Raw genomic sequence first — 13,953 nt, 5'->3', positions numbered from 1 at the left:
AGCTACACACACACACACACACACACACACACACACACACACACACACACACATACAATAACAGTCAATATATGTGAACAGAGGGTGCAAAATCTAATCATTTCTTATATAGGTCAAAACCTACATGTACATGTACCCTGGTGACCTACCAAATTTCATGACAATCAGTTTACATGTATGTAGCTTCTTGAGTTATTGTGCTAAATACATAGAAACAAAAACATAACCTTCTAGGTAGCAAGTCAGCAGAATCTACAGTGACTGCACCTGTGTGAAACTAATACTGTACATAGCACTTTGGCAGAACAAAGAATGATGTCCCGCACAGGAACAGTATATTCTGCCGACACGCTGGGCTCTACCAATGTCTGCTGCTTACTCCGGACCTTCAGTCTGTAGTTTTTAAATGTTGTGGCAGAAAAGATGTTGTCTGCAATGGGCAATTTCTGATGCCACGTTGACATCCAATGAAAACCGTGAAGAAAAAAAAAATGGTTTGGGCGCAGGCACAGTACATACGTTCTACCAATGCTTCAGCACAGGAGGAGCAGCTTACTCCAGACCTTTAGTTTCATGGTGGTCTGACCTCAGTAGGGTCAGGACATGTGTGTGTACATCAGTGTTTGTGGAAGATTATCTGCCAAAAATACCTCAGCCATCTGTGGCTATCACAGTCCTGGGTCCTGAGCCCTGAGCCTGGCGGTTTCCAGTACAAGGAGATCATTCTGGGTCAGTTCTCATCATGGAAGCAAACGAAATCCCTGAACTTTAGGAAACTTTCAGATGTTTTTTGACATTGATAGTGATACCCAGAAAAGTTTGAAGTTTGTCCTTCTTGGGCTATTACAAGATCTGACATTGATAGTTTGGCAGCAATCAGTATATTTCAATTCCAATTGTTTGGATTCAGTGGTAATCCATAAACATAGTTTGGAATATTGATTGTACTGTTGTATTTTAACTTATTTCCTTTGCTAACACTGACTGAGATTTAGCAGAGAGATTTCTTGCAGTTTTGCCAAAACTGTGATGCAAGCCACATGTCACTTTTTCCACACAACTCTGCTTCCTTCTAGCCTGGGTGCCAGACTGTTCTTAGGGCCAGTAAATAAGTCAGACCATGTTGTTGTGAGTCTACCCGAGGTGTGCCTTGGAGCTGAGGATTTGCACTCTATACTAACCCTGGCAACAGTCTGGCACCCAGGCTAGCTCCGGAGCTGAGACTGGGAAGTGGTGATGATGTACATGTAAATAGCCTTATTTTAAGTTGTGTTAATATGTTATAATTGCCAATGTATTCATGTTTTGTAAATGTGTCGTGTGTGTCTTGAAGGACCACAGGAAGAATAGCTACATTTTTTGTAAGCTAAGTGTGGATCCCAATAAAGTCAAGTCAAGTCAAGCCCTAGGAACAGTCTGGCACCCTTGCTACATCCTTCTGACTTACCCTGACTCACAACCTGGGTTTTCTTGTCTGGTGTTTTAGTGATCCTCTACAGTGAAACAAATGTGAAAACTGAAAACCCACTGATTGTTGGCTAAAGAACCTTCCCTAGTCAACCTTATATATTCTTGCCAACCAGATGAAGCTACTTCCCCATGACTTACCCTGGTTGTTAGAGGGGTTCATGCTTGGAGAGAAGCCACTGCCAGAGGAGAACCATAGGTAGCCATGAATACAAATATCTGCTTATATCTACCTACCTAGTCCCATGACCGACACTGCTTGTCGGGGCGACAAGGCAGACTTTGCAGAGGTGTAGCCAGGTCTTAATTGCATGCAAAGACTGCTTCAGGTTTTCTTTTTTCCCACAAACAATATTAGTATGTGAAATCAACTGCCATGCCAACTTGTGCAGGCCACGACAGTTAAGGCTTTTTTGTTTAAGGCCGGGCCACATACTGCCCTCCCCCTCAGTAATAGCCCATTTAGGGGTGGTTAGAGGGTATCTAAGAAGAAGAAGACTTACCCTGGTTGTTGGATGGGTTCATGTTGGCAGGCCCTGAGAAGGTTTTCTGCACGGGCGCGTGATTTCCCGGGATGAAGCCGCCCATGCCGCCCGACAGGTCCTGCCAGCTGCTGACGATCCCGGAGTCGCGCTGGTTCCGCCAGCCGTTGATCCGCCCCCCCTGGAACTCCTTCTGCCCGTTGTGGAACCCGTTGTTGTTGCCCTGGTTTTTAAAAAAAAAAAAAGTTTTAGCTCACTGAAAGGCTAATCTCCCACTGGTCGTGACAGAGAAGACGGACGCTACATAAAGTATTTACAGGTTTATTGTACCAGGGAAATTCTCCAATAACCCTAATTTTCAACAAGCACAATGAACAGTGGACCACGGCTTAACGTCTTAGGGACTGCTACCCTTTCCAGTAGCATGCATGTCAGGTGAGCCACAACAGCCGGAATTCGGAATCCAACCGCTCAGTTCAAAGGCAGGATCACGCACGCTATTTTCAGCTTTAGATTCTGATTTTTATTTCCAATGACATGGCAGGTACATATACAAAATCAATATTATCTGAAATGCATTCGTAGGTTTACGTATGTAAAAATGTTATATGTACATGTATGCTACTATACAGTATATTCTTGTGTCAGAAAAAAAAAAGAAAATCTTCCTTGTACTATACTGTTCTTTAAAAAATGAAACATAATTAGCTTTTGCTGACATTCTACTTATTATAATCATCTTACATGGTGTACCTAAAAAGTTTTTGTACACCTAATTTCTTAGGTCGGGTGCACCTGTGCAAGCCTCTACCAGGCACCGCGGATCGCAATAAGTCAGAGAGCAATAAAAGGGGTACTTCACCACTTTGCACCTATTAGATAGCGATTAGTGAACTTCAAAGAAGATAGCGGCTCCACACAGGCTCCGTGGGTCGCGGATTGGATCTTCTCTGGCCGGCTAACTCCCCTGGTATATTATTCCTTTATTTTGGCCAATTTCTACTATTTTTCCAGCGATCCGTGGTGCCTGGTAGAGGCTACATCTGTGCACCTATTCCCCAAATAGAGCCCTGGTATAGACCAGTCTTATAGATATCATGAAAGACTCCTTCGTTGTGAGAGCCGTAAAAGACTTGTGAATGTGTATTGGACATGACAGTTATGTATATATATATATATATTTGTATTTTAAACTGAAATTGTTACTATTTTAACCTACGTGTTCTTATGATGTTGATTTTTAAATGATGATGATGTTTTTAATCTATGTATTGTGATGATGTTTGTATGTTGTACAATTGTAAAATGTCAATGCAATTCAGACGTGCCCGAAGCACTTCGGCACGTCTGCAATGTTGATATTTAATAAAGATTTGATTTGATTTTGATTTGAAGGACATGGCATATCTGTTACTTACATGGTAGGCCAGGTCGGCGGGGTAGCCTCCTCCGTACGGCGTCTGGTCACCGTGGGGACTGATGCTGTCACCGTGACAACCGCCTCCGCCATTCTGCTGGTTCTCCAGCGCCGATGAGCGCTGCTCCAGGTGCGTCAGCCACAGCGCCAGCGAGCTGCGCTCCTCGTTACTGAGGAACGAAGGAACGAATGATTGAATGAACAAGTAGTGGGAACAGTAAGGCGAAATAAATGGCTCCAGGTGAGTCAGCCACAGCGCCAGCGAACTGCCCTCGGCCCCAGCCTTCCTGCAAGTCGGATCGCCCTCCAGCCTTTGAGCGATTTGACGTGTGGTCAGGCTGATACTTTGGGCAATACGGAATCATCATCATGCAGTGTTCTCGCCAGGCCTTTTGCGCATAGGTAATTTGGACCCCCTATGCTGTGATTTGTACCCCCATGCTGTATTTCAACCAGCATAGGGGTGTTTTTTTTTTGTAAGAAATTAATAAATCTTGCCAAAAAATGAAAATATTACTTTAGCTTTAGCAAAGGGAAAACATAAACTTTACAAAATCTGTCCATCAAAAAGTGAGAAATAGTGTCTCAGAGTTACATTTTTTCTGGTCCATGCGACCCCTACGCTGTGAAAAAATCCTGGTGAGAACACTACACTGTGTAGAAATGTGCAGTAGAAAGCCCACCTGATGGCAGGGTGGATGAGTGAGTAGGACAGGAGCTGCCGGCTCTCCTCCAGGTGCCGCCCGTGCTCGATGGAGTCGGCCAGGATCTTGGGCAGCAGCTTCATGTACTCAGCCTTAGCCTCGGCGTTCCCCGGCTTCAGCAGAGGCAGGCGGGAGAGCAGCTGGGACACCACGCTCTCTTTGGGCTCATTCGACAGGCAGCTCAGGTACACTGGAGGAACACAAAAGGGAGAGGATGTCTGGGTTATTATACTAGCCTTAAACAGTAGCTTTAAACAAGGTTTAAAAGTTAGATGTTCAAGGGTTAGGTGTCACAAGTTGTTCGGTGTAATGTAGCCAGCTGCCGCCGCGCTGTGTGCCTGAGAAGCTGGTGTGTTAAGCTGGTGGTAGANAGTTATGTATATATATATATATATATTGTATTTTAAACTGAAATTGTTACTATTTTAACCTACGTGTTCTTATGATGTTGATTTTTAAATGATGATGATGTTTTTAATCTATGTATTGTGATGATGTTTGTATGTTGTACAATTGTAAAATGTCAATGCAATTCAGACGTGCCCGAAGCACTTCGGCACATCTGCAATGTTGATATTTAATAAAGATTTGATTTTGATTTGAAGGACATGGCATATCTGTTACTTACATGGTAGGCCAGGTCGGCGGGGTAGCCTCCGCCGTACGGCGTCTGGTCACCGTGGGGACTGATGCTGTCACCGTGACAACCGCCTCCGCCGTTCTGCTGGTTCTCCAGCGCCGAAGAGCGCTGCTCCAGGTGCGTCAGCCACAGCGCCAGCGAGCTGCGCTCCTCGTTACTGAGAAACGAAGGAACGAATGATTGAATGAACAAGTAGTGGGAACAGTAAGGCGAAAGAAATGGCTCCAGGTGAGTCAGCCACAGCGCCAGCGAACTGCGCTCCTCGTTACTGAGGAACGAAGGAAGAAATGATTGAATGATTGAATGAACAATGAACAGTAAGGTGAAGTAAATGGTACCTGCCGGACCGGCAGTTCAATCTCAATGTACAGACTGGCCACTTGGCCGGGCAAGAACATTTCAACCACATTAGGCCATGTTGATTTGATTATATGGATGACATCCGCGCGCGCATGAATTTTCGGCCGTTTCAAAAAAAAAAAAAGTTTTCACCCATATTGTAAATCGTACAAAACAGTTGCAAAATGAGCAAAAATATACCGTAAGTTACAAAAAAACCATACCAATGTCGTAGAATGCCAAAATCAAACGAAAAAAGACGAAATTGTAAGAAATGAAGTTGAAGACTAGATTATTCGCCAAACCATATTCTGTCCCATTTGTTCAACCCTCATGACCATGTAGATTTCATAATGAAAAGAACTTTTTTTTTTTGCAAAACTTTTTTTTTTATTCGCACGCGCATCAATTTTGGGGTTCCCGAGGATGTCATCCATATAATCAAATCAACATGGCCTTATAAGCAGTAAGGCCCGGGCTTCCATAGAATGATTTGAATGCTTTTAGCCCTTACCGCGTGCACCGCTTAAGAAACTTCGAAGACAGGATTCCGACAATGGAATTGATGACATTCTTTTACTTTTACATTTTTGGGTTTAGGAACACCAAATCTTGGCTCAAAGTTTTCTTGGGTAGGTATGACATGTATTCTGTATCGCCCTCTGTCCCAGCCATCCTGCAAGTCGGATCGCCCTCCAGCCTTTGAGCGATTTGACGTGTGGTCAGGCTGATACTTTGGGCAATACGGAATCATCATCATGCAGTGTTCTCGCCAGGCCTTTTGCGCATAGGTAATTTGGACCCCCTATGCTGTGATTTGTACCCCCATGCTGTATTTCAACCAGCATAGGGGTGTTTTTTTTTTGTAAGAAATTAATAAATCTTGCCAAAAAATGAAAATATTACTTTAGCTTTAGCAAAGGGAAAACATAAACTTTACAAAATCTGTCCATCAAAAAGTGAGAAATAGTGTCTCAGAGTTACATTTTTTCTGGTCCATGCGACCCCTACGCTGTGAAAAAATCCTGGTGAGAACACTACACTGTGTAGAAATGTGCAGTAGAAAGCCCACCTGATGGCAGGGTGGATGAGTGAGTAGGACAGGAGCTGCCGGCTCTCCTCCAGGTGCCGCCCGTGCTCGATGGAGTCCGCCAGGATCTTGGGCAGCAGCTTCATGTACTCAGCCTTCGCCTCGGCGTTCCCCGGCTTCAGCAGAGGCAGGCGGGAGAGCAGCTGGGACACCACGCTCTCTTTGGGCTCATTCGACAGGCAGCTCAGGTACACTGGGGGAACACAAAAGGAGAGGATGTCTGGGTTATTATACTAGCCTTAAATATAGCTTTAAACAATGTTTTAAGTTAGATGTTCAAGGGTTAGGTGTCACAAGTTGTTCGGTGTAATGTAGCCAGCTGCCGCCGCGCTGTGTGCCTGAGATGCTGGTGTGTTAAGCTGGTGGTAGATTAGGTACAATTCAGTCAACATCTTGAGATTATTTGAGGGTCTAAAAGTTGTACAGTCTAGCTGAAAAGTGGCCAAGAATGCCCCGCCCCCCTTGTGGTCATTTGTTTCAAAACACATCTAAACGTAACACAAGCGACAGGACAAACAATGTAGCCACTGCTACTCTCCAAGCATTGGTTTGGGTTTTGGGTTATTTTGGCGTGCTTTTAGACTTTTTTTATCAGGGTTTCTTTTTTGCACTGGAATTTTTCTTTCACCTTTCACCTAGATAAAAAAGTCTAAAGACACGCCAAAAATAAGCCAAAACCCAAACCTCTGCTTGGAGAGTAGCCACTGCCAGAAGGAAACAAAATGCAACAAGGGTGAGGCAATAAAAATCATTGCCAAGGCGACGACTGAATGATATATATTATTTCATGTGGTGGAGCTAGCAATCTACATTACAATTATCAGAAAAACATATTTCCCTATGCTATAAAGACATGCACGTAGTGAAATTTACAGGCTGGGTGGAGGAGGTGTGGGGCAATATACCAAATACACGTATAGGAGGAATCAGCCGTTCTTCCCCAGCAATATAGATTTTATGATGACATACTTACTTACTTTACTTTGGTCGAGTTCCCGCTAGAACCAAACTGAAACCATCCTCCACTTCACTCTATCCTCCACCAGAGACTGGATTTTATGTCTGGTCTGAAGTTGTTACTCCTTTGACTTTTTTTTACCTTTTGTGGGTTCCAAAAGGACGGATAATTTCTTTTCTCTCTGTGACCTGTTTGAATATGGTCTTTGGCCAAAGACAGCTGTGCTCTCTGTCCATGGTGTGGGGAGAAGACTGATGGCCAGTAATTAATCATGCCAGGCAGCTGGATGGGTGGCACGTGGGCACCCCGTGTAAGTTACCTGCTTGATCCAAAAACCACATGGCCGAAGGTTTCCTCCAAACCAATTCCCTGGGGAACGCATTCGTGCAATTTTTGAAATTCTTTCAAAGCGATCATAGTACTTACACAAATGCCTCCGCCCCAAAGGCGTCGCCAAAAAATTCACTTCCGCCCAGAGGAGAACATGATTGACTGTCACCCTGGAATGAGGAAACTTGTAGTACTACTAGTAGTAGACGTGATCCGAAAATAGTTCCATCAGTTGGTAAAGCATAGGGTATAAGGGTTTTGTTTGTTTGTTTGTTTCGCCTAACCAGTAAACCGCCTTTGGGCGTAACATACCAGTTTTGTACATGTACGTACATGCACAAGCTACGTAAGACCGTACTGTAAGGTTTGAACCACTCACACCGGAAAGGTCCCCTACTCTTTTTGATAAGTGCAGTAGGTTCTTTAACGTGTGCGGGTGTGGCTGTCCCAGGACCTCCATTTAACGTCCTATCCGAGGGACGTCCCTAACCGAAGCTAGGTACTCATTTTCACCCGAGTGAAGTGAGGAAAGTTGTGTAAACAGTAAAGTGCCTTTCCCAAGGGCACAAGATCGGTGACATGGGCAGGATTCGAACCCGGGACCTCTGGGGTGTGAGCCGAACTACCGACTGCGCCACACGACCCCGATATGGATTCTTTTTACACAACCAGTATAGACTCTCATCAGCTGCTTACATTTCTAGACATGAACATCAGCATGGTTGACTGTCACGCTGGAATGAGGAAACTAGACATGAACCATAACCTGAACACAAACACTGTGCAGAAACGTACACACACCCAAGGCTAGCAGGAAGGAAGCTAGGACTGTTTTGTTTACAGGATTTAGCACCAGTTTGTATTTGTTTCGCAGAACCGGTAAACCACCTTTAGGCATAACATGCCATTCTGTACAGTACAGTACAAGCTGTGCACAATTTGGACAACTCATATCGGGAAGGACCCTTACTCTTTTTGACAAGTACTAGCTAGTGTTGTAGGATCTTTAACATACCCAAGGTGTGGCTGTCCACAAACACGGGACCTCCGACTTTAGGTTCGATCCAAGTAGAGAGGTGAGGAGTCCGTAACGGAGGCCTGATGCTCATTTTTCACCTGAGCAAAGTTAGGAAATAGGTGTAAAGTGCATTTCCCAAGGACACAACCATGGAGCCTGCCAGGGATTCTAACCAAGAAGCTTGAGATTGTGAGTCAACAAGTTACAACCCTAACCAGTTAGCCTCTACCAGGCTTCAGGAGGCGGCTGGAAAGAGTAGAAATTGGCCAAATAGAGATAACATCCCGGGGGAGTTGGTCCACTGGAAAAGTACAGTTTGCCGCCTCCCGAGGCCTGGTAGAGGCTACTAACCAGTGACCACAAGACCACGTTGCCACCCTTGTACCGTTTACAGGATCAGTTGAACCCGTGCTACTGCCATCTTGTTCAAGTAATCCCTGTCCTTGACCCCACCACAGCCGACATTTATCTTCTTAATAAGATAAATTCCTTCAGCTGGACTCAAGGTTTGTCTCCAGGCATGTGGATGGGTAAGGCTTGTGGCCCACCGAATCAAAGAGGGCCTGCATGCCCTTTTTTGTAAGGCGTAATCAGGCCTTTTAGCCTTCGTAATCCATAGGATGGGACAAGGTAAGGTAATCCGTAGGCAACCACCCAAAATCATCGTAATTCGTAATCAATTGCTGTACATTAGTCGTAGTGAGTAATTGTTCGTGAACAGCTCTGAGAATTTAATGTAACTCGTAATCGGCGGCAAAAATTTTGTGTAATTCGTTATCACTACACCCCCCCATGCAGACCCACATCAAAGCAACCTCAAAGCAGTGAATAATCATATGCAGAGGACATGTTTGACGTAATGATATCAGATCTACTTATGGATTAACGACTGCAAGTTGTTAATAAGTCTGTATTTGGTATGGCCATCACCAAGACCATAGCTGTATGATATCATCTCTTTAATATCATACAGCTATCATATTACCGGTATCTCTTTAATATCATAGCTGTATGCTATTAAAGAGATTTCTGTAATGCTTGTTTATCTGGGACACTATAAATCAAAGCCCGGATATGATGATAATGACTGTCTGTCACCATCCAGAATTTCTTGGATAACCATCCTTCTACTGTACACACTGACAGAACCATCTAGTTTACAAAACTACCAGTAATTGGGAACACAAGTGTGTGTTTAGGGTGGCTGTTGTCCGACCATTCAGAACTTATTGGAAAACCAGCCTTCCACTGAGAAAACCACCTAGTTTACAAAACTAATTGGGAACACAAGTGTGTGTTTAGGAGCGGCTGTTGTCCAACCATTCAGAACTTATTGGAAAACCAGCCTTCCACTGAGAAAACCATCTAGTTTACAAAACTAATTTGGAACACAAGTGTGTGTTTAGGGCGGCTGTTTCCAGACCACAGGGCTGCCCCTGGATTGTGTCTGGAGTCACCTGACCCTAACCCTAACCACACCCCATCAGTCTTTCCTCTGATCTGGTGAAGGAATCCTTGTTGTGCTCTACTGTAAATACATTATACTTTTGCGGTGGTTTTATTTCCAGATACGAGGGGAAAAGTAGATTTATTTTGCAGTGTTTGAAGCTCGTGGCTGAAACAATTCTTTTTGGAAACACAAAACAGGTGTTCATGTTAGGATTTTGTGGACACTGCAATAAACAAATTGAAAACTGTTTGAAAACTGGAAAAAAACATTGTGAAAGTAATCGCATTTACGATATTTAAGAGACTGATTACAAGGATCCTGGTTTCTTATATAGGAAGCTGAATACTGCAAGGTGTATGTGTGAGTCTCTGGCTTTTATCAGATACACTGTACAATCTCTAACCGCAAGTTTGATCTATGTGAACCCAGTTGAACTCCTTGAAACAGATGTGTATTGCTGACATGGTTATTTCTTTCCCTTCTACAAATGTACCTTCCAAGAAGTGAGATTTCCGTCTTGCTGTTTTCAAAGAATTGATCAAGATGTAGCCCTGCAAAGTGGACTAAGCTACAAGGAGGAGATAATGGGCAAACTGAACTTCCGTCTTCAGATCTCTTTCCTCAGAATTTTGCATAATCAGACCTGAGAAACCAAATAAACTTTAAACTTTATTGTACAATCAACTTGGTAGTCACAATGACTAAATTGCGCTAATTTTACAGTACATAATATACATTTGTAAAAGAACAATTTGTTTAAAAGATCTTTGGCGTTAAAAACAATAAAACATTATACAAGAATATTAAAATCTGCACTCAGCAACAACGACAACGTAGACACAGAGTTTTTCGGGCATTATCAGGCAAATCATTTATTCGGGCAAATCTGGTAAACTACATCTAAACGTAAACTTCCTGACATTATTGAGTCGTAGCCGAGAAATAAGTGGTCTATAAACATAATGACTCCACAATCTGTGTTCTTTGCTTTATCACCGAGTTGCCAGTAAATTAAAAGAAGCCCATCCTTACCTACACGTCACTTCACACCGCCGCGATAAGGCGAGTTAGGTGACAATAACGGACTACGGATATTTTAGCACCCAGTTTTACAATGTGGGTGGGGGGGGTGGTTGTTGTTGCACTAATCACTTGGCAGCAGCTTAGCAATTCACACCTGGGCTCTAATCCTCGGTTTGTGACATTATTTCCCAAGGCAGGTTCATGTGATGTCTTATCTCTGCCCATCTTAATTACAAAACACACAGGGGATATGCCAAAAAACAGTTACTCAAGTAACTGGATATGATTTTGAAAACGTCAGACGTTTCAGCTAGTATCCACTAGCTTTCGTCAGTGACTGAGAGACCAGAGGGGAAAGCAGGTTTATATACACAACCTGTTGGTTGATATGCAAATAAAGTGAAGACAAATTTTTTGAATTGCTAAGCTGCTGCCAAGTGATTAGTGCAACAACAACCACCCCCCCACCCACATTGTAAAAAACTCTGACGGATCTTCCAAAACTTCAACATAGCCACTAACTTCAAACCTCACTCAACCCTCAGACAAAGACTGGTACACCCTAAGGACCGACCTCACAAAGGTACCAAGGCGAATGTTATTTACAGACTCAAATGTGAGGAGCCCAATTGTAACAACACCTACATCGGAGAGACAAGTCGACCGCTCAAAGTAAGATACAAAGAACATTGCCGACCTAGTGCCAACGGCTACTCCTCAGCTATTTTCCACCACCTGCAACACAACCAGGGTCACTCTTTCAAACTCGAGTCCACGGATATCTTAGACCGCGAAACACGCTGGTGGGAACGGGGTGTTAAAGAGGCAATATATGAAAGAATGTACAACCCCACCCTCAACAGGGAAGGGGGGCTTCGAGTCGATCTTTCCGGCACTTGGGATTTGGCACTCCCAGCCCCGAGGACAGACAACACTTAAGCTCCTGTTCTGTACAACAGGAGCTTTCAGACTAATTTGCATCATTTCGTCTTGACTTGTTTGACTTTTGTTCCTTTTTCGACTTCCAAAAATTTGTCTTCACTTTATTTGCATATCAACCAACAGGTTTTGTATCTAAACCTGCTTTCCCCTCTGGTCTCTCAGTCACTGACGAAAGCTAGTGGATACTAGCTGAAACGTCTGACGTTTTCAAAATCATATCCAGTTGCTTGAGTAACTGTTTTTTGGCGTATCGTATTACCTGGATGTCTAACCTTCATCGACACACAGGGGATATCTGCAGCAGGAAGGTCTTAGGTACTCTCCAAGCAGAGGTTTGGGTTTAGGGGGTATTTTTAGCGTGTTTTTAGGCTTTTTTATCGGGGTTTGATTTTGGTGGGAAAAAATTCAGTGCAAAAGAGAAACCCCGATAAAAAAGCATAGAAACATACTAAAAATACCCCCAAAACCCAAACCTCTGCTTGGAGAGTAGGTCTTAGGAGGGGGTGTGTGCCTTCTTAGACATGCAAGTTCTCCCAGCCAGGGCTCGAAATACCCTTTTTGAACTTTTAATCAAACCACTGCAATGATAGATGGAAAAACTGTAACAACCAGAAAGAAAATTACTTTCCTCAACCGTTGGGGGCAAAATATGAGCATACTGAGTATTTTGAGTTCATTCAGAACCAGAATCTTTTTTTTTTTTTTCACATCAGAAAAAAATGAAGAGGCGAATCCGAGAACCAACAAATTAAATCGTGGTGGCCTGATGGCCGCCTGTAAGTGAGGATCATTGTTTCAAACACATGATATAATCTCTTCAATGTGAAATATCACTGGTAGCAAAGTCAGCTATCCTTTACCCGACTCAGCACGAGGATTTGGCCCTTTAACCTGTGTAAAAGTATCATGGTCATCAGTCCCTTAGCCAGTCAGCTTTGAGCGTAGCACAAAAGTATATCGGGGGCAATAGGTCTTGTAACAGGAGAGGATTGCGATAGAAACCCCGCTGCGTGTATGACATGGTAACTTCACTGTTCAGGACACCCACAGCGATTTGGTCATGCCAAGGACAATGTACATGTATTATACTATAGATATGCTGAAATGCCATGTTTTCATGTATGCATTTTCATGATTACTCAACCACATTTCATTCTTTAATTGCGTGTAATTGGCCTATTATGAGCAGTTTGAAGGTCTTAATTGTAGCTGACCTAATTTTAGCTCTGACTGTAATCTGTATCTGTATAGCCAGTATAACCGCAGTATAATAAAAAACGACGTAACACACCAGCCTCAAGTATAGCTGTAAGTAGAGGTACTGTGCAGTTCTTGCTGTCAGAGGTCCTTTCATTTTGATCTATACTAATTACTATATATATATTTATGAAAAAATGGTGTTTTACGCCGGTGTGTTACGACGGAAAGCGGTTATACCGGCTATACAGATACAGAAAAATAACTAAATGATGGCAACAAGTTGGCTGTTGGCTGTGTCTTATGCAAAAAGACACTCCTTTTACATAGATATGACTTGAATAATATTGCACACATACACAGACTCTTTAATATACTCCATCCATCCTACAGTATCTAATTTCCTCCCTGATTTGTATCATTTTGACAGGCGTACCGCCACATCCCTACAGAGGATAGGCATACCTAAAATGAAGTCTGTCTCTAGATACAGATCTATCAATACAATTACAGCACATGATGCTAAAATAGCTCCAACTGTCAGATAAAGGTTATGAAAACATAGCAATCATATATATATACAATAAAGAAACCTGGGCATCTTCCAACATAGCTTCTACTCAACTTGCCTCTGGGACTAATATTTTCATCCCGATTCATCATGTAATATTTTCTGCTCATTCAAGCTTGTTATTTTTAGCTGTACCAAAGTTTATGATGTGAAAACTTGAGTAATGAATCTGTATCTGTATCTGTGTAGCCGGTATAACCACCCTTCGGCATAACACACCAGCTTCTGTATCTGTATAGCCGGTATAACCGCCCTTCGGCGTAACACACCAGCTTCTGTATCTGTACAGCCGGTATAACCGCCCTTCGGCATAACACACCAGCTT

The 13,953-nt window shown here is 43.2% G+C and overlaps 1 protein-coding gene across 1 annotated transcript in view; it reads right to left on the bottom strand.

The window, feature by feature from the left end:
* Window positions 1-1,482: 1,482 nt before the first annotated feature.
* Window positions 1,483-13,953, bottom strand: part of LOC109487924 (protein Smaug homolog 1-like) — a 52,214-nt gene continuing 39,743 nt past the window's right edge. Inside the window, exons 2-5 of the mRNA XM_019792025.1 lie at window positions 6,122-6,332; window positions 4,699-4,867; window positions 1,971-2,172; window positions 1,483-1,493 (exon numbers count right to left, since the gene is read on the bottom strand). Of these exons, the coding sequence (XP_019647584.1) occupies window positions 1,483-1,493; window positions 1,971-2,172; window positions 4,699-4,867; window positions 6,122-6,332 (593 nt within the window). The remainder of the gene's footprint in view (window positions 1,494-1,970; window positions 2,173-4,698; window positions 4,868-6,121; window positions 6,333-13,953) is intronic.

This window comes from Branchiostoma belcheri, unplaced genomic scaffold, assembly GCF_001625305.1.
Source record: "Branchiostoma belcheri isolate BF01 breed outbred unplaced genomic scaffold, Haploidv18h27 scaffold90, whole genome shotgun sequence".
Classification (NCBI taxonomy): Eukaryota; Metazoa; Chordata; class Leptocardii; order Amphioxiformes; family Branchiostomatidae; genus Branchiostoma; species Branchiostoma belcheri.
Note: the sequence above shows the minus strand (reverse complement) of the source record. Positions and strands in the feature narration are given on the sequence as shown.